General features: G+C 43.7%; 1 protein-coding gene across 7 annotated transcripts in view; it reads left to right on the plus strand.

The window, feature by feature from the left end:
- The window catches only part of CUX1 (cut like homeobox 1), a 264,972-nt gene that overhangs the window by 118,219 nt on the left and 125,295 nt on the right, over positions 1–21,458 (plus strand). For all 7 annotated transcript variants that reach the window (XM_081843440.1, XM_081843443.1, XM_081843442.1 and 4 more), the window contains exons 4-7: positions 2,840–2,918; positions 16,132–16,269; positions 19,369–19,492; positions 20,813–20,889. In XM_081843440.1, the coding sequence (XP_081699566.1) occupies positions 2,840–2,918; positions 16,132–16,269; positions 19,369–19,492; positions 20,813–20,889 (418 nt within the window). The remainder of the gene's footprint in view (positions 1–2,839; positions 2,919–16,131; positions 16,270–19,368; positions 19,493–20,812; positions 20,890–21,458) is intronic.

The raw sequence follows: 21,458 nt of genomic DNA on the forward strand, positions 1-21,458 counted from the left end.
ATAGCATTTGCAAAATGGTGTAGACCCGTGGTAGGTTGTTCTGGCAACAGTAGGCATGTGCCTACCTTGTAGACCCTAGGTACTGAATTTGGGGGGCGGGGGCTTCCAGAATGTTGCGAAGTGGCAGTGATGACAGCAAAAAGCAAATCCTTAAAATGAAAAAAGAAAAGAAAAGAATAACATGGATCTCCTTTAAAACTCCTTCTTTAAGCTTGCAAATGGTTAAGTGTTTGAGAAGACTGGAACTCTTTAGTCAGGTGCCTTGCAGATAGACAAATTGAAAGATTTGGCTAGTGCCAAGTACTGAGTTTTGATTGGGCTCAGGTTGGGGACCACATGGCTCCATTTTTATGCCAGTTTCACTGGACTCTGTTGTATTTCCAAACCCTAAATGGTTTAGGATCAGAATACCTAAATGACCCTCCCAGCCTACCCTTTTCTGTAATTAGGGGAGGACCTGCTCAGTTTCCAGTGCCATCTGTGGTTCATTTGGTGGGTATGCAGGATATGACCTTCTCTGTAGTGGTAGCCAACTTATAGCTTGCATCCCCCGTTTTTTAAAACTGCCTGGAAATTAGCTATAGTCTTTTGTGTGTTAATTTTCAATCCAGAGAAGACGATTTGGTAGAAAGTTGCTGTCTTTTTCCTTTTTGCTGAGATAAATAAAGCAAACGCTGCAGCCTATTAGTTCATGATGTAGGTTTCGCTGTTGGCATTAAAAGCAAAAAGGTGCATTTATTGATCTTGGCGCAGCCGATATTGTACCTGTCCAGTAAGTGCTACATAATGGTTTAGAGCATGCATTGTTTATCATGGGGCTGTTAGGATGTATCGCTTCCTAAGCTGACATGTTAATGGCTTGGTTGAGAGGCAGGCCTGGTTCTGAAGCAACAACTGTGTCACTGCTCTCTATTAATCTTGCTTCTTGGGCCACAGCTCCCGCATTGCTTGCTGGGTTTGCTTGCTCGATTGTGCAGGGTGGTGCAGGTTGAAAAAGATGGGCAAAGTGACCGCTTGGAGCTTCATGGGGTGCTACAGGGCAGTTTCACAACTGCTTGCAATTGCTGCTTTTATCAGTCAATCAATCAGTTGCCCACCCTTCACCCTAAGGTCCCAGTTTGCCGGGAAGGCACCTGTGTCATTTTGTCTGCCAGACCCAGAATAGGCAATGTGTGCTGTGAGGGCAATGTTAAGACATGGATATGCACAAAACACATCAGTCTCTAAAGGTCTTCTGGTCCACAGAGCACAAGAAGTTGAACCTGAGAAAGGATGAAGGGGCCAGGGACATGGGGAGGGTTTGAGTTGACTTGAGATAAGGCCTAAAGCTAGGAGACCAATCTGGGTTGGATGAGATTGAGAAGATGGTCAGCAGAGAGGCCTAGGAAGCAATTAGGTCTGTGGGATATTTTGGACTAGGGTGCTCTGCTTTTTCCTACATACTGATCCACCAGTCTCATGTGCAAAGCAATTTTTGAGAGGAATTACCCAACCTGGATAGTATATTGCAAATAGCCTTATTTCCTGTCAAGCCACTGCAAGTCATGATAAATGAGACTGTAAACAGAATAAAAATGACGTCTCTTAGAATTCTAGAGCAGAGTGAAATAAACCCTTAAACTGGTACATTGCATGGATTCTGTGCTTGCTGACACCTTTTAACCAGATGTGCTTTCTCTGTTAATGAGAGAATGAATGTTGAAATTACAAAAATGCTTCCGTGCCAACCACTTTGCTGTGGCTTCTTTGGAAAAAGCAGGAGGCATCAAGGTAGCCCATCTCCCCAAATATAGAAGGAAACAATGATTATGATAGCAATGGTGCTGATACTATTGACACCAATAGAATTATTATTAATAAATAATTCTTAGCATTGTATAGCATCTTCATGTGTTGAAAGCTCTTCACATTCATTATCATGCTGTGGTGTGAACTAAAGTCCTGTAAGCGAGGTCAGTATTATACCCATATTACATATGGGAGAGTTGAGATTGAGAAAGAGAGAGAGAGAGTAGCTTGCTTAAGACTACCTAGTAGTTTATGCCAGAGGGGAGATTCATTAGCAACAACAAAATTCGCACATAGGATAGCTATAGCAACGGATGTGTGCGCACGCAGAATAGTTATTTGTTCTATTGTTACTTGATGCATGGCATTCCTCAACCTCTGCCATAACTGTTGCTGGCTTAAAAATGACAAACATATGTACTACTGAAGATATTTTTTATTCTGTACCTAGATATTATTCTTGAAAATGAATAAAAAATATGCCCAAAAAAGGAATAGCCACAATAACGACGGTTTACCTGCACCTCTAAATCTAAGAAGTGCATTCAGCCTGCAAATGTCAGGACTTTCATCCCCAGTGGGTCTAGGACTGGTGACACAATGTTTGAGATGTCAGTGCATTGCTCTGGCCAAGGAGGAGGAACTGTAGGAGGAGCAGCCAAGCAAGTCACAGCAGCCACAGGCCACTCTGCAGGGTGTCTATGAGTCAGGCTTGCTGGACAGTCTGAGATACTAGGAATGCCTATTCCTTGCTGCCTCTTCTTGCTGCCTCCTCACTCTACCCTCCTCTTTGCAGGAACCAGATCTGGCTGTAAAAGGCTGGTAGTAAAAAATAAAAATCTGATGCCCACACTAAGGAACTGGAAATGTTTTTTCCAATCCTGCTGTTCTCATGTGGAGCTCTGACCTTCTAGCTTTAAAGGAGACATGAACTGGCATCCCCAGAAATGTTTATGAAGTCATAAATTTACCCTTGCTTGTGTAAGTGGTAGTATTTTCTTCCTCTATAACTGATCTGAAGATGCTTTCTTCTCCCCCTTTTATTTTCCAGATTGATGCTTTGGGCAAAAGAAGCAAAGAAGCCGAGGCAGCATTCTTGAATGTCTACAAGAGATTAATTGATGTTCCAGGTATGCAGACTTATTGTCCTGTTATGAAAAGCAAATGATGTCTGGAGTTTCATGTCCTGGCGGGCATTTTCTCCTTTGCCTGTCAGTTGGCTGTGTATTTGAGAAGTATTTCACCAATCAATACGCTGCAATACTTTCTAATGGGAAGAAATCGTAAGTGAGGTTTACTGGCTAGCATTTCAGGGAATGATCTGGGATTAACTGTTTATTTGTTTAGAGCACTTGTCTTCAGCTGCTGGATCAGGACAACCTAGTGTGTTGCAGCCTGATCCAAGGTGGGTCGCAACAAGACCCCTATGACCATACAAATAAATGGGTTAAAAAAAATAAGAAATGGGTCCCCAATGGCATGTTTTGGTTAAAAGTGGGTCCTTGGTGTGAAAATATTGAAGATAACCTGATTCAGAGAATTTATAGCCCACTCTTGATTACAAAATAACCCCAGGGCGGGTTACAATACAAAAAATAGATACACAATAAAGCTAGTTACATAAAACTCAAATTCATCGTTGCATAAAGTTGTTTGACAAGCCAGAAAGGGGAGACTGCTCAACTCCACAGCCAGTTCAGCCAAAGGCCTGGGTGAATAAATGGGTTCTTAAATGGTCCTAAAAACACATCACGTTTGGTGGCAGTAGAATCTGTGATAGCAATACATTCCACAGGTGGTTGCAGGTACTGAGTATGTTCTCACATGTTGCCAAATAGCACACACATGGCAAATTTCTAAGTCATTGTGTACATGGGAGCAGGCAGGCAGCCCCTCACATCTCAAAATTCTGGGTCTTGTATGGGAGGTGCTGCATTGGACACAGCAACTAGATACAGCTGTGTCCAAGGTGCTACAGAGCTGAGTGACTTTATCATCCAAGTGCCATTCAAACAGTGTGCAGCATGTTACCCGGTGCGCCAAGGCCCACTTCGGGTATGATTAGCTTCTGAACCACCTGGAATACACCCCCCCCATGGCTCATTGAAGATGCAATGTGGGTGCCAAAGTGCTGCTCCTTCATCATCTACAACTCCTTGGTAAACTAAAGGGCACTATGGACCGTGCAGCATTGGAGAGGACCCTTAGGAACAACTGTGTCTTCATCTTGCCATCCCATGGTGAGACCAGGACTGTTTCAATACCAGGCTGTTTCTGAAAGCTATGTTGGATGTGGATGGTCTGCTTGCATGGCCATGTTGCCTCTTATTTGTTTCATTTATTTTTATATACAGCAAAATATTTCAAAAACTTCTAAGTGGTGTACTGTCTTAAAAAAAACAACCCAAATGATATGTGATTAAAATAAAAACACAACCTAAAACAAATGGGACAGCAGTATAAAAAAAACCAGAAAAGCATCTAAAAGAGGAATAAATCATATTCAAACACATAAACATGGTCCAGTTTTATGGGTCAGGAAAAGCCTGGGCAAATATAAGGCAGACTGGAAACTTTGTCGGAAACGATGCACACCAAATGTATGCTGCAACCATCAGCCATGTGCTTCCTCTGAGCTTGCTCTCCAAGCTCAAAAATTGATATGATTGGGAAATGTATTGTGAGTAATGAGGACTGATTCTATTACATGGTTGTCTATAATTATAAAGCAAGATTTTCCCTCTCTGTGTGTGTGTTTGGCTTTTATTCCTAGCATTCTGATTTCCAGGCTCTCCTATTTTTTTTCTTTTTCTCTTTTCATTATCATACCCATAGTTTATAAAAGGCTTTTTAGGCCACTCTGTTTATTCTTGTAAATTCTGCTTATATCTATAGCTAAAATTAGTAGCGTAGCAATGTAAAAGAGCTGGTTCTTGGTATTCAGCAATCTACACTCCATGGTTTCAAAGCTTTGATTTGAATGCTGGGAGAATTCCTTAACCAGGAAGCAGTGGTTAGGGGCTTTTGCCTGGATGATGCTGAAGGGCATTCCTAAAATATGGGGCAGCACCTTCCTCTGGTTGGATTAGTCAGCTTCCTGCCAGTCTTTTGCCTCCTCACCAGCAGGAGGAGGCAAACTCGCTTTCTAGACTGACTGGTAGAGCAAGGACAGCTCCTCTATCCCATAATAAGGCTCAGGAAACAGCTGCAGCTAGAATATGCCCTACGTGAAAACTGATTGCAGTCTTGACAAACTGGGTTAACAGAGAAAACGCATCCAATGTACACAATCATAAACCAAAGAATTATATGTAATGAGCCTAAGCCCAGACTTTGGAGTGATTCTGGGCCTACACAGATTGAATTGTACACATGTGCACCTTTAGGAATGTTAGAACATGGAAGTCCGTCTCATGCCAAATCAGACTCATCTGGCCCGGTATTGTCTATTCTGACTGGCAGCAGCTCTCCAGGGTTTCAGAAAGTAACCCTTCCATATTTGGGGGATTATACCTAAAATTCATTGCATGCAAAACATGTGGTTTGCCACTGAGCTGTGGCTGCACTCGTGCACGGACACCCTATAGGGGTCAGGTCAAGGTGGAAGCTCTTATATGATCTGGCCTAGATGGTTTAGTAACTTAACTTTGAGCCCTTATTTACACTGATGAAAATGTACAGGACTTTTGTGTGAATCTTTACCTTCCATATTCTTATTGAAATAGGTGGCAGGAGTTCTTAATGGATTGAGCCTGTAATTCTTTGTTTAGTGTTAAAGGTCACTTTGTGCACAATGGACTTCCTTTTGTAGAGCAAGCCCTAGGAGTTTTGCTTTGTGTGACATTATTATTATTACTATCGGACAAGAAAGCTTAACATCTAACGTGATGATGCTGGGTAGTAATATATAGTCTACCTCTGTTCTTTTAAAAACCTAACTTCTTTCCTATATCTATTGTATCGTGCAGGGCCAGTTCTTTTCTGAAATTTATGGTATCCTTCAACAAAGATGCCGGTTGAATCATTTCAGCCTGTTCCCATAATTTTTGCAGTGTGTCTGTTTCTGAGGGAATTTGCTATTCTGAATTTTCACATATAACATTGTTGTGGTACTTTGATCGTATGCAGAGCCAGTATTTGTATCGTCACCGCCCCTCCCCCAAGGCTCTAAAGACAGCTCCAGTAAGCTGTTTATCGAAAACCATGTTTCTAGCTAAATTCTAGGGGATGGTCCAGAAGTGCTGAACCCTGGGACTTGTGTGCAGGGCTCTGGATCTCTTATCCCATTCCCTCCCCTCGATGTTTTTAAAGAATATTTAAATAAAAAAACAAAAATTGCAGAGTGCTCAGCTGCCTGTAAGCAAAGAACAGTGGCAGGGGAGACCCCAGCCACCCACTGTCTCAAATTAGCCCAAAGGAATGTATGCATATAAATTAGCATGTGCATTTTTATCTTTGCAGATTTGTGCCCTCGGTGGTTTAAAGTACCTACCAATACCCTGGATGAGTGACTTACTAGTTTAAAGAGTAGCCGCACCCCCACTTTTGAAAACACTTGCTGTTTAGCCAGCAGCTCTTGGCTTGTCATTATTTCCAGAAAACAAATCTTCGTTTGGATTCATTTATAACATTCACTAACTCTAGCAGTTCTGGCTGCCCTTGCAGCCCAAACTCTGTTACTCCAGATCTGTAAGAATGCTAACTTGTGGATCACGTAATAAAAAAACATGTTTTGTAGATAATATACTGTTATAAATTGTGGTGTATGTATGGGAATACAGGTTTTCATAATGTCTTTGCCGGGGGGAGGTGCCTCTGGGGAAATAAAACAAATAATGGGGGAGCTTGGGTTTTTTTAACTGGGAAAATGGTGCAAGGATAAAAATACTGAACCCCTGTCTTCATGCACCATGATCCCAGCCCAGAACAACCCTCCCTGTTAGCAAGAGAGAGGACGGACTATTTTGCAAACATTTAGTCTCTAGGGTGAGTCTCATTTTACAATAAAAATCAGCATATTAAAGGAAGCTTGGGTTGATTTAGAGGAGAGCCTGGTGCAGCCAGCGTTTGAAAGCATGCTCTCTATTGCGCTTCCTAAGAATTCCTGGGGGAGCTTGGGCCTTAGGGCCATCACTCTTCTGTCACCGGGCTGGCTGCGTCAGGAGGCGGGGTACAGCTTCCTTGCGAGAAAGCCCTAGGTGATGTGGGTTTATTAATTTTTCTGGGGAATAATTAATGAATTAATTATACCGGAAGGCATTTGAATATTCAGAAGCCACAGTGTAATTATTCTTATTTGGTCTGAGATGCAATTTCATTTGTGGATGGATATGCAAGGACTTGCTATGACAATTTGTTCTTGCTTCCTTTTGGCGTGCAAGTTGCTTCATTGTTCTTCTCGTTCTCTCCTCCCAATGAATCCTGCAAGGTTGGGTGAAGCCAAGGAATTGTAACTGCTCTGATGGCAGCTGGGTGTCTTCGGGTCCAAGGCTAGCATTCTGCCCTCTGCTCTGCACTGGCCTTGAGAAAAAGGTGCTGCTTTGATCCACACCAGTTGAGGCATTGCTCTGCTCTGGCATAAACGAGAGAGAGGGAGGGTGGCGAGTGTGTTCTTGAGGCCTCTCTGTGCTGTGAACATTGCTCAGAACGTCCTGGGGGCAAAATAAAGGGACACTTAAGAACTCCCTTTTGCTTTGTGGCACTGCTGATGGTGTGCAGTGGCCTTTAAAACCAAACAGTGCATTTTCAAAGGACTTGCCGGAGGACACTCGCTTTTCTATCTCCTCCTCTCTCTCCTCCACCCCCCACCCACCGACCGAACCGTTGTTCTCTGTGGGCGTTTTCTCGAAAGAAAACCCATCACTGAGCGCTTTTGCGTGGAGACCTGGTTTTGGAAGAGCAGATACAGCCGCTCCAAAAAGGAGTTGAAGCGTCAGGAATGAATTATTTTTAGAGCCAAACCTTCGGAAGCGCATTACCAGCTGTATAAAAAATTAATTGCCTCCGTGGTTCTGCTCGTGTTTCATAACTGGCTGTCTGGCTGTTGTCAGTGTTACCGGCCTGTAATGAAGTCCTTTTGTTTTAGTATTCTGGTTCTCTTCCCCCATCCCACCCCCCAACCCATTGTCGCAATCCCCTTCCACCACCAGGAGACGAATGAGTTACTGCGTGGCAAATGGGAATTTAATAGGATAAATAAAGATAGCCAGTCTCGTTGCATTGAAGTTGTGCCCATAGAGGGCATGCTTCAGTTCTGTGCAGATATTACACTGCTGATTATGGGGTTGCTAGCAGCTGCAAAGCTCTGGTTCAGAGACCTCTGTTTTAGTGCAGATGAACATTTTACACGTCATGTCTTTTTTTTTTTTAAGAAAAAACAGATTAGCTATGCTTTAATGCAAAATCTCTTCAAAGAGAGGCTTAGATGTGCCTCCTGATCCTGTTGAACAAATTCTGCTCCTGCGTTTCCACTGTGTTGCTCTCTCTTTCAGCAAAAGAGGAGGCAGTCCCTTTGGTGGAGTCCAGGGAGCCCTTTCTAACTCCTGGTGTGGTTTGGAGTTCACGTTTTCCAGAATGCCTTTCCGCCACTGCAAAACCTCCTCCATGTAGAGAAACCCTGCCTTTGCCAACGGTGGCACAGTGGTCTTCCAGGAGAGGACCATGGATGCTATGCTCTGTGTGCATGCAGACATTGTTCCAAAATCAGATGTACGCTCTTTGCAGGAAAGCTCCTATGTTGTGCAGAGCTCTGAAAGACAGACTAGAGCAGTCTTGCAGTTAGCCGCACACCTACTCAGATTTCAGAGAACTCTGGGTGAAATGCTCATTCACTTGCCCTTCCTCAAATCTGCACCACCTCCAAGAGGAAGAGGGCACAGTAAGCAGGAGTTTTCACCCACTCAGAGAGGACAGGTGAACAGGCAGCCGGGTTGAGGCCAGCTGTGGGTCTTGACTTTATTTTGTGTGTGCCTGTATACTTGCTTTCTGTAAAGAAATAAAGTGGCTTCATTGCAGTTTGCATTCAAACAAAAGAAGGAATCTTGAAAAGAAAGGAAAAACCAAGAATACTGTTAAAAAACACCCATTAAAGTAATAAAAATCAGTGTAAGACACAGAAGGAGTAGAAACTTTAAAAAGTAAAAATGAAATTAAACAAGATCTAAAAACTTTGGGGAGAGCAAGTAATTTTTCACTCTGCAGCAGAAAAACACCACTATCAAGCCCATCCACCCCTTCACAGGGAGAGAGGTCCACGGCTAGGCAGGTGTTTGAGGATGTTCTGCTGGCCTATGGAGAGGAAATGCCCCCAGTTCTCCACCATTGCCAAAAGAGACCCACATTTTTCTCTGCTCTCTCTCTCTCTCCTCCCTCCCCAGCTTTATATCGCTATGTGCAGCTCACCGGCCTTCTTCATATTGAGCTTCACTGACCCTTGCCACACTTCTCTAAAAACTGACCTCCACCAACCTCTTTGTCAGTCAGTTTGGTTCTGCCTTCTCGATCCAACCCTGCTAGGATGACACAGAGCCTTTCTGGCTCATGACACTCACCCCTTGCGTTCCTCTACCTTTCTCTGCTGGTGATTATAGGGCATTCTGTTGTGTGTGCACCCTCACCCTTCCTTTTTAAGCACGGTTGGCATTCTGCAAAACCTGCACTGGAGGTCTGGATCCAGATCTGGTCTTTCTTTTGCTCCCAGTCCTGTTCAGCCATGATGGGTTTTACTTTCTTTTTGGAAATGGCATGGGTGGTCCCCACACACTCCCCATCTAGAGGGATTTTCATCATTTTTGCTCATCAGCATGCTAATTGCTGTATGACTAATTATGCCCTGAATTCCAGTTGATTTTTTTAATGAGACAGCTGGGTTAATTATGTAATCATATGATTACATTAGCCTAGAGTGCCCCAGCGCAAAGTAATCCACGTGGGCACATGATGTCATTGTGGAAGCAAGGCTCACAAGGGGTGCATTGAGCCCTTCACCTAATAGTGAAGGGAAGAGGAGAAGGGCAGGGTCAGCCTCAATGTTCCCTTTGTAAACAGTTACATTGGAGAATAAAGGGTGTGTCCCTGGGTGGAGAGCATTTTTCTAAAATGCATCTGCCTTTCTATTAGTCCACTACCCTCTCTCTTTCTCAGGAACAAGGCTTGAGTTCAGAATAAAACAGGATTTTCCAGGTTAATGTTAGTGGCATATGCTAGTCTTAAAGGACAAAGAAAAATACATGCATGTTTATTTTTTAAAAATAAAATAAAATTGAAGCCTGTGCTTCCTCATATATTGTTTGGACAACTTACAAGAATAATAAAATACAATAAAAAGTAATACACAAAAAGAACAAACAATAAAAGCCATCAGTAAAGTGATTCAAAAACAGCTGCAGAAAGAATGAGTTGCAGTCCATTGAGAAGTTCGGTTCTGTTAATGTGGGTCTGGCGTGAGATGGTGACTTTCTATCCTACTGCCTGTGTTAGTTAGCTCAGCATTGGCAAGTTGTTTGTTTTAATAATTGTTATTAATTCCCCCCAAAAAAGGTTATATAGGATTCTGCAAAATACATTGTTATCAAATGGGATCTGATGGCAATATACATAGACCATATACAATTATAGATCATTGCCAAACAAATACAGACATAAAATAAAACCAAAATAAATAAACCACAAGTGTGTGAATGTGTGGAAGGTAGTGGCTAGAACCATTTATAGCGTAAACCTAATGGTTCAACAAGAAAAAGTTACAAAACATGGACCCTTTCTATTGCCTGTCACTGCTTGTTGTGAAGGGTCACTTGTTTGTATACAGTTCGGCCCTCAATGAATTGTCACAGTCTGTCCATGTTGCATTCCCTTCCCTTCTGACTTCAGAACTTTTAATTCCATCCCAAACTCCATGCCTGCATATATCTACATATATCTACAACTGTCGGTTATGCTTCAGGCAGAGGGCCTTCTCGGTAGTGGCACCCGCCGTGTAGAATGCCTTCCTATCAGATGTCAAGGAAATAAACAACTATCTGACCTTTAGAAGACACCTGTAGGCATCCCTGTTTAGGGAAGTTTTTAATGTTTGATGTTTTGTTGTATTTTCAATATTTTGTTGGAAGCCGCCCAGAGTGGCTGGGGAAACCCAGCCAGATGGAAATAATAATAATAATAATAATAATAATAATAATAATAATAATAATAATAATAATAAAATATTCATGTCTGCGAAAGCTTATGCCATAACTAGTTTCTTAGTCAGTCTTTAAGGTTCTTCAGGATTCTTTAACATGAATAACATGGCTACCCCTCTGGAAACGGGAAGAACATCATAGAACATAATTTTCAGAAACGGAGTGAAAACAGCAGCAGAGCAGCTCCCAGAACTCCTTGTACTGGCAGGTTGCCCAGTTAATGCTGCATCCCTGTTACCCACTCACATAGGGCTTAGGAATGGAATTCTGCTTTCTGGGCAGTGTTGATTCTTTGGGGACTCTTCCCAGTGAATTGGAGAAGACCAGGTCATCCTCACTCACAGTAGTGGGGCAACTACATATGCAGCACTCAGAAAGAGAACAAATTTGTGCTTGCAGCTTTTAATGTACAGATTTATATCTACAAATATGCAAATAATGCGAATCAAAATAAAATTGATATCACTGTCTTGGGGAAGACTGGGACCAGGTGGCTTGAGTGCCTACTCTGTCTGCTGCCCAGGTGATAAGTGTTAATGGGCCACCTTGCCAGTTCCCCTTCTTGATGGATCCTTAGGTTTAAACTGGACTTGGACCAGGCAGCACTTCAAATACAGATATGGTGGCTTGTTTCCAGGGTTTCCAGGGCTCACCTGTCTACTTTGCTACCGAGTTTAGGAACAGGTGGCGCTGTGGTCTAAACCACTGAGCCTCTTGGGCTTGCTGATCGGAAGGTCGGCGGTTCAAATCCCCGCGACGGGGTGAGCTCCCAGTGCTCTGTCCCAGCTCCTGCCAACCTAGCAGTTCGAAAGCACGCCAGTGCAAGTAGATAAATAGGTACCACTGTGGCAGGAAGGTGAACGGCATTTCCATGTGCTCTGGTTTCCGTCACGGTGTTCCATTGCACCAGAAGCGGTCTAGTCATGCTGGCCACATGTCCCAGAAAGCTATCTGTGGGCAAACACTAGCTCCCTTGGCCTGAAAGCAAGATGAGCACCGCAACCTCATAGTTGCCTTTGACTGGACTTAACCGTCCAAGGGTCCTTTATCTTTACCTTTCACTGCTCTAAAACTTTATTTGAGGAACCTGAGTATTCAGGCACAGAAATTCTTACCGCTAACCAGGGTCTTTCTGTTTACCGTTAAAGGCAAAATCTTTCAACATGTGTGATGATTGTCCCAGTGATGCAGCTGCAGATTTACATTCAGCCATGTTCTGTGGAACACAATAATTTCTTAGTAACATTTCCAGTGTTCACGGTCTTGTTCAGCAATTATAAAGTTGCCAACAGCCTTGTGAGGTAGACTTCTTGACATTCCGGCCATGTTAGAGGAGAAAGAAAAAGAGTACATTCACATCTCTGAATAGAGATTCGAACCCAGGTATCAACACAGGGAGCAATTGTTTCTCTTCTCAGTCCCCCAAATAATTTTACATGATTACACCCTCACATCTGGTTGGGATATTCTGCTCCCCACTGCTCCCCAGCAACTTGGAATATTTTTGTTCCCAGTTGAGAGATATTAAGTGCAAATTTCTGGCACTGAGTGGAATATGGGGGGGGGGGGGTTAAGTTATCTTCACAGCTATTTTCAAACATCGTGTCTCATTCTTCTTGTAAGAGAGTTAATAACCAAAGTGTAGTTTTTTAGTAGGTTTTCATTTTTATATGCTCTAGTGAAATCATTTTTGTTTTTTAAAATCATTTTTCCTTAACAGATACCACTGCAAGGTTTGTACGTACAATAATACTTAAAATGGCCCTCCTTGGGAATTTTTCTGAGTTCCCAAATACATACCTTTTGAAGCTTGTTACTTGTTTTAGGTTTGAAGCGTAGCAGTCGCTGGGCTGGCATGTAGCAGAATCATGGCCGAGTTTTTATAGCAGTGATTATTAAATTAGTTTTCTTTAATAGAAGCCATACGATTTAAAGTGGAGAAGTCTGTTCTGTGTGGCCTCTTTAGCATATCCCAAAACAATATTCAAAAGCTGCTGACATTTTAATCATTCACCTTGGCTTAAGCAAATTTTGGAGTTTAATGCAAGGAGATAGGCTTAACATTATGCTCATACTTTATTCCGCAACTGTTTTGCTTCTTTGACATTAACCTTTAATAAAGCTAAATTAAATATACATATCCTAATGAATAATTATGAGTGCCAACATTTTCATTTACGATATAATGTTTTCCAGGGATTTGGGAATTTATTGACTAAAGGTTTAGTCATTATTCATTTTATAATGTAGATGTTGGTGGGGTGGGTGAGTAATAGTTCATACAAGATGCCTGGCAGATTTTAGTCCAGAAAAGCCTTGTTAATTTGCAAGTCTTGGGGCCCTAAAAATTGTCATGGGCCTTGTGACTTAAGCCAGATAGGACTGGTAGGATCTGCTAGAGGAGGACCCTGAGGTAGAGGGTTGGCACAGTTCAGGGTTAGGGTTAGTTCAGGGGGTGATGGAGAAGAGTGTCTCGTGGCACGGCTGCCAGGTGCCTCTTTAAGAGATGGGGTGTTAATAGGCTTCACCTCTTGGGAACAAAATTCTCACTTGAGCAGAAACTGGCTGATGTCAGTGGAGCTGGTTGAGTTGGAGGCTGAGGGAAAGTGTGAAGTTTTGGATTCTGATCCCATTGCTAAGGATGTGCTCCTGCAAACTAATAATAATAATAATAATAATAATAATAATAATAATAATAATAATAGAAGAAGGGGAAGAAGAAGAAATACAAGAGATGGGCAAAATTTTGAGAGAATACAGTCATATCTTGGTTTTCGAACAGAATGCGTTCTGGAAGTCCATTCGACTTCCAAAATGTTCAGAAACCAAGGCGCGGCTTCCGATTGGCTGCAGGAGCATCCTGCAATATACTCCGAAATATGCTGTTTCTATTTCAGACAGTACTTGTAGTTAAAGATGTGGGTACACGTAGAAATACAGTTTGAATGGGTCCAACATGAATTCCTTGTCAGAGTGCTCTACTCCCACCCAGTACATGCAGACAGAGGCGCTTGCTTGGAAATATGAAAGCGATACTTATTCAGGCAGCCTCAGCAGCAGACCCAGTGCTCAGAAGTTAGGGAGCAGGGCAAGAAGTTTGTAACGGCGTAGAAGTGATGAAGATGCCCCAACAGGTTTTCCCGCCCTTCCCACCAAGCTTTCAAAGATGGGGCAGGATGTGCTTGTTCACAAGACTCATTTGTCTTGTGGGAATAGTGTGAACGCTAGTGCACACTCTGAACCCCTCTGTTCAGCCTCCCCTCTTAGCCAATCAAAGCCCTCTCCAGCCTCTACCGATGCTTCCAGCTCCATCGGAAGGTCAGAGGGGAGAGCTGGCATCCTCGCTGCCTCTTCCAAAGTGACTGAATTTGCAGTACAGATAGGATACTCCCCCCTCCCTCCAACCCAGGATTCCCCCAGTTCATCCCCCTTATTTCTCCCACCACCAGAGCCTGCCAGCTGAATCTCAACAGCACTGTGGAGGTCATGGCAAAGAGTCAGCATTGACCCTTCTGGTTACATCTCCCCTTAGGGGTGCTCCTCTACTCAGACGGCTGGAGTGAAAGCCTTGACTTGGCCTTGTTGGTTCAACGCCGGTCAAAGCTCTTCTCCTGCTTGGAGTGCGCAGATTCCTCCCATCGCTGCCTCTTCGAGCACCAGTGTTTCCAGTTCGCCACCCATGGAAGCTGGACCTGCTACACTCCAGGCTCTAGCTCCAGCCCACGAGGCCCGGGCGAAGCCTCTGGCTGATGCGAGACAGCAGGAGCACTAGTTGTTTCAAGTGCTTCCACCCTTCAGCCCAGCCCAGCCCCAGCAGAGGGCAGGAAATTGTGGCAGCAATTTGTGCACTACTTAATTGGACAGTCCTGTTGGGGCTTTACCTCCCCGAGCTGCCACTGAACTTAAATTTTATAATTGCTCTCAAATCCTCCCTGTGTTAAATAACTTTTTAAAAAAAGACCTAATGTGAGATGAATATTTTAACAGTGCTAATAATGAAGAAGAGAAAACAACCACCCTGGCCTAAAAACCACAAATGAGAAAGTGATGTAGTTATAAAGTATGCATGTGCTGTGAGGGCAAGTGATAAGCAGCCTCAGTTTTTCCCCTTGCATTATGGAGGTGGCAAGGCAGGAAGCCCTCTCTGAGCAGAGTTAACACAATGCAGCACACCCTGCCTCTCTTTCCTCAACATAACCCAGTGCTGTTCTTTTATAAACTCTGGTGCTGGACTGACACGTTGCAAAGTGCCCAGGCTTGCACTTAATGCGTTAAGAGAGGTACAATGGGCTTATTATGTGTTTCCAGCAACTGAGGGTGGTCTGTAAAATTAATGATTGTGGCGGCTGCAAATTAAGCGAGCTCCCTAATATGTACTGTTGTTGATCCTCCGAGATTGGTGTGTTTAACATTCCTCAGCGGGAGACTAAATCTTTGTAGCCATTTCACAAGTGATGCTGGCGCCCACCGCAGAAATGTATGCAGCGCTATTTTATGAGACCCTTTTTGGATTCCAGGATTCTTCTGCTCTGGCTGGCAAAGCTCCACGACCAGCCCAGCAGTCTCTGTGAAACGTGCTTGTCCAGCCATACGTGGCAGGTGTATTGTGGTGCCTTTCTAGGGATGCTTTGAACATTATTAGGCTGCCTGGATGTGCTAGCTAACTAGGGCTGGAGCGTCTCGCCCACTTGATCAGACCCTTTTGCCTGAGTCTTCTGGCAAAATGCTTGGTGGGGGAATCCTGGTGTGGTTTTTCAGTGTTTGTTTTGAATGTTTGAGCAACCTACTTCTTCCCTATCTTCACACACCATGCCAGTTCTCCTGTTTCCTCAAGGAAGGAAAGATCTAGATCTGAGAAATTATAAGCTTCCCCAAAGCTTAGAAATCTAGAACCCGCCCCCCAAAGAAATGTGAAATCAGCTGGGAAATCTAGGATTTCCTGAAGAAATGTGACCAAGATAACTTGACTTGTTGGAAAGGATTTGACCTGACGCCAAATACATAAATTGTGTGTTTTCGCATGTGCGTGTATATTTGCTTGCACGCATACAGACATGTTTGCCAAGCGATTGCAATGGAGCTTTTAATTGTATTGCTTTGAATTATAAACTTGCTTGTCTGGAAATGGAAATCAATCTGTCTTCATCTTTGTATTGTTCAGATCCTGTACCAGCTCTGGATCTGGGGCAGCAGCTCCAGCTGAAAGTCCAGCGCATGCACGATATTGAAACAGAGAACCAGAAACTTAGAGAAACGCTTGAGGAGTACAACAAAGAATTTGCAGAAGTGAAAAATCAAGGTAAACTGGGAAGGGTGAGGAATGCTCTTCCTACTTATGTGTGAACATAAATGTTTGGGGGATGATTTAGATAAGGAAATAATAATGATATTTAGAGAAGTAATGCCATCTGTAAAAGCCAGTTCTCCATAACCTTTTGCACTGTAGCATGACCAAGAAACAGAACTCTAGATGGGGCTTTGTAGATGAGCGGGTAAAGTAGATAGCAGCAGGCTTTATTCTCAGCCCCTGTGGTCACCAGGATTTCCAGGGGCAGGTTAAGATTCTCTTGTCCCTAGGCCTGCCTTTTTTGTGTTGGATCATGATCTCAGCTAGAATCTTCTTGATAAGCATCAAACATGCACAGCATCTCTGCCTCAATTAAATCTGTTGTTCTCATTTGCCTTTCAGGATTTAGCTGACCTGTTTTTAACTTCTTGCTGTTGCCATTTTTCAGTGTTTGAATATTAAGGCCCAGCTTAAATGTATTAATTTATATGTGAATCTTTTCCAGCCACTGCCTGTATGCTTCGTACACATTTACAGGGAATGCTTAGCACTGTGCCGTTTTCTGTCAGTTTAATATGTGATTCTACGTGGGTATTTGCTGCCTTCACTTTACTTTGTTTATCCCTAGGGTAGAGTGCTGATATTGAAGCAATGTAGGTTAGTTATTTAAGTGGACGGGCCAACTGTTAATGGTGTCCCTTGTAGATAGAAACACTGTAATTACAAGCAGCGAGTGCTCACCTCTTCAAATGCTTCAGGTTGTGTGTGCTCCCATTTGGACTTTGCAGCAAACATCGTCCTGAAATGGGAATGAGAAGTTGTTCTCTCTAAAACTGTTTTCCTTTTACACAACACCTGTGATTAAAATTGTAGAATCATAGAAGGGACCATGAGGGTGCTAGAGTCCAACCCCCTGCAATGCAGGAATCTTTTGCCCAACATGGGACTCGAACCCACGACCCTGAGATTAAGAGTCTCATGCTCTACTGACTGAGGATACTATGGCAGTGCCTAATTCTGGGCATTATGGCTTTGAGAGTTATGAGTTGTGAAGGTGGCCGCCATTTTTTATTCTTTATAAGGTAAAGGTAAAGGTACCCCTGCCCGTACGGGCCAGTCAGGTCCAACTCTAGGGTTGTGCGCCCATCTCACTTAAGAGACCGGGGGCCAGCGCTGTTCGAAGACACTTCTGGGTCATGTGGCCAGCGTGACAAGCTGCATCTGGCGAGCCAGCACAGCACACGGAAACGCCGTTTACCTTCCCGCTAGTAAGCGGTCCCTATTTATCTACTTGCACCCGGGGGTGCTTTCGAACTGCTAGGTTGGCAGGCGCTGGGACCGAGCAACGGGAGCGCACCCCGCCGCGGGGATTCGAACCGCCGACCTGACGATCAGCAAGTCCTAGGCGCTGAGGTTTTACCCACAGTGCCACCCGCGTCCCCTTATTCTTTTTACCTGCATCCTAATATTGAAGAGTGGATAATATGTTTTGTAGCTTTTCTGTACAGTATTGCTATATTGTTTTGCTCATAGGAAAGACTCACTGAAACTTTCTGCAATGTATGTGTTTGTATGTCTGTATAAAACAGGAAATTAGCAACATTTAGCTGAAAAGATATGCATGGGTCAAACGGTTTTTGTGCACTAATTGCTGCCTGACTGAACTTCCGCTGGTGATGAAGATGAGGGGTGGGGAGGATTATATCCCTTCTGTGGAGTTTCACATAATGGGGGGCTAGTACCAAAGAGACCCTGCCATTTATTCTGGCAGATGTCTCCATGAAAATAGAGAACGTAGAGAAAGCCTTCATTAGTTGTTCTTAATACTTAGAATGGTAAATAATTCTTTCTTTTTAAGGAGAAGGTGCTCTCTCAGGTTGCTATCGATGTTTATTGTGAGCCATAGCACATGCACACAATTGCCCAGCCCGCAGTTTCCCTGGTCAAAAGAATAAGAAAAATAACAACAAAAGTACCCTGAAATATAATGCAGGTACAAGCGTTGTTGGTTTACAATACCTGTGTTAGTCCCCAGCTTTGGAGTCAATCACACTAGCAGGAAAGACTGCTTGCTTCAGGGTGGCAGAAGAAATACACTTCGCATTTTATCCAATTAAGTTGTATGCAGAGTACAATGCCTGAAATTAATAGACCCAATTTATTCATGCCCTTTGTTTTCTACTCTGAGTTGGATCAGCCTTAGATGCAATCCTCTGGATATAGACTACATGGTCACCCCTTGTATCTCCTCCAAAACGAAGAAGCCTGCTGGTAGTCCATAGCATCCTAGGGAATCCCACATCACGTTTTGCTGCTACTTCTTGTGCTCCTTGCTGCCACGGCACAGTTCACACATATCTGCAGCCTGGCTTCCCCCTGCTCCCTGTGCCTCTCGCCCACTTCAGCCCTCTTGTATCAGCAGATACATCTTACACTTGGGCAGGGCAACATTCAGGGCTGCTGAGAAAAGCTTGCCAGCTTCTAATTCTGTATATTTTAAGCACTCTAGGGAGGAGGCTCTGTTTGAGTGGCCTTGGGCACATCTCGCCGTGAGCTGTTCAGGGACTCTCGTCCAATAGTTAAGCACATTCTTTGCATGGGGAAGGTTTCATGTTTTTGTCCCCAGAATTTCCAGCTAGGGTTGGGGGGGGGGATTCCTCTCTGAAATCCTAGAGATCCCTGTGGACAGGCCATGGTGTGACTGTTTCAGACAATTTCCTGATCCTCATCTCTGATCACCCTAGAGCTTAATGTAGGGCGATGAGGTGTCTTGCCGGCGATTCCGCCCTGCAGTCAGGTTAGAGAAACCTTCACTCCGCTTCCTGGCAGCGTCCATTGATCCTGCTTAACCTTAAACATTTAAAGTTCAATTTACCATTTAGGGAGTAAAAGGTATCCAAAGGGACTTGTGGCCATTGATTTTGTGTCAGGGCTGGAGAGCGAAAATTTAAGCCCTGCTGCTGCTGCTGCTGCTGCTGCTGCTGCTGCTGCTGCTGCACCACCTCCAAGATAGCCGCACTCTGCCACTGCGTGGTATCATTATTTACCTTGGCTCATTTTCTCCCCTCGCTTTCTTTCTTTCTTTCTTTCTCCCCTCCCCACTCAAAACAGAGGTGACAATAAAAGCACTTAAAGAGAAAATCCGGGAATATGAGCAGACCCTGAAGAACCAAGCGGAGAACATTGCTCTTGAGAAGGAACAAAAGTTGCAGAATGACTTTGCTGAGAAAGAAAGGTAAGTTAATGTGTGCGGGTGGGGCATTTCTGTATTCCCCGCCCCCCAGTCTTTCCCTTTTGAAAGAAGAGCATATTGGGTCTGGTTTCTAACCCCTCAAGCACCAAGGAATGGGCAGGATGGTGGTGAATGCAGTGGTGGTGCTTGTTTTAATATTGTATTTATCATTATAGACCATCCTTCATGTAAAAGGTAAAGCAACACAGCTAAAACTACAAATACAAATAACACACAGTACTGTAGTTAAGAAGACCATTGAGATCATGGGCAGCATAAAAACAGCCAGCAAATTTTTAAAAATCCTTTTTAAAAGCCCAGGAAAATAGAAGGACTGCTCTAATCATGTATGTGAAGCGCTTGAAAGTTCTTAAATGTGCTCCAGAAATAATAATAATAATAATAATAATAATAATAATAATTTATTATTTGTACCCCGCCCATCTGGCTGGGTTTCCCCAGCCACTCTGGGCGGCTTCCATAGAAACCAAAAATACATTAAAATATCACTCATTAAAAACTTCCCTCCAGAAATGTGAAGCATGCATATTATCTACATTAATAAGGCTGTCTAGTGATTAGGGGTTTTGATACCGACCCTGTACTGCTCACCCTTTGGTCCAAAGGTAGCACACTAGAGAGCATGCACATGAAAACAACCGTCCATGGTTGGGGAAGTGTTATTGTTTGGAAAGGAGCCATTTTTTTCATCTTTTGGGGCACAAACCTGTTCTGTGTTCGAGATCAGTCAGGTGCATGTATTTAAACCAAGGGTGGGGAACCTATGTCCCATAGGCCAATCTTGATCATTAAATGATTCATTGAATGCATTTATAATTGCTGATTTGCTCATAAGCTCCCAAATAAGTCTCTTCTGAAAAAGAAAGGGACTACCAAATGCCAAATGTGCAAGAATTTTTAAACTGTCTGGCACTTTTTCCACATTGACTTGTCTGCATTGGGTCTATGATGTCCATCACTGAACATCAGATTGATCCATTGATGAGTGGGGAGGGTTGATAATCCTTTCTGCAGCGATCAGCTGAATGGCTCACAGGGGGGAGGGTCTCACTTTTGGTCTCACCCATTGCTGGTATGCAGATCCCAGAGTATGCTGGCCAACAAGCCCTCAAACCAAAAAAGGTTAGCTATCCTTGTTTTAGAGAATGCACTCAGAGGAGCTTGCTTCTGTTGAAATTAGACCGTGGAAGAACTCATCAGTTCCAACCCTGTGTAAGATGCATTTTTATGTTTCTATTTTATGTTACATGGAGATGAATATATTTTAAGTTGCCTTTTGTTTCCTTGGCTTTCTCCTTACAGAATGTTGCAAGAGACGCAGGTTTCGACAGCCTCAAAGCTGGAGGAGGCTGAACACAAAGTGCAAGCGTTGCAAACAGGTTTGCTATTTGACTGATTCAAACGGAGAAGGGGGAGGTGCTTTGGGTTCATCAAAACATTGGCCACCTTCTCTCTTTGTACCGGAGCAGATGCAAGGCTACCAGTTTCCGAATCATAGTTAGGAGACCTCAAGCCTGCCATACATGAGCTCACTCCCACTCACCTCCACTACGTACATGGATTTCTGATGAGGATGAACTTTGGTTCACCATAGCATCCACACTGGTACTATGGGAATGGCTTAGAACCAAGCTTAGAACACAAGATGAGCCCAAAGGGGGGCACATCTATCCCAGCATCCAGTCCTCACAGTGGCCAATGATTTGCTCATGGGAAGCCATTCTCAGGCAGGATTTTCCCCTCCTACCAGACCAACTCTGCCTGTGGCCAGTTAAAGGTTGGGTCCTCAGCCCTCGACAAGCACCCTGGGATCTTTGTGGCCACCAATGGCCTTTGTCTTATACCCCCAGACCTGGGACCAGATCAGTCTGTTGCCTATGACTCAGCTGCATCTTGATTTCTGTGCCTGATGTTCTCAGAAAGATTTAGACATGGGAGTTACTTTCCT

Source organism: Podarcis erhardii, assembly GCF_964252035.2.
Source record: "Podarcis erhardii genome assembly, chromosome: 16".
Taxonomy (NCBI): domain Eukaryota; kingdom Metazoa; phylum Chordata; class Lepidosauria; order Squamata; family Lacertidae; genus Podarcis; species Podarcis erhardii.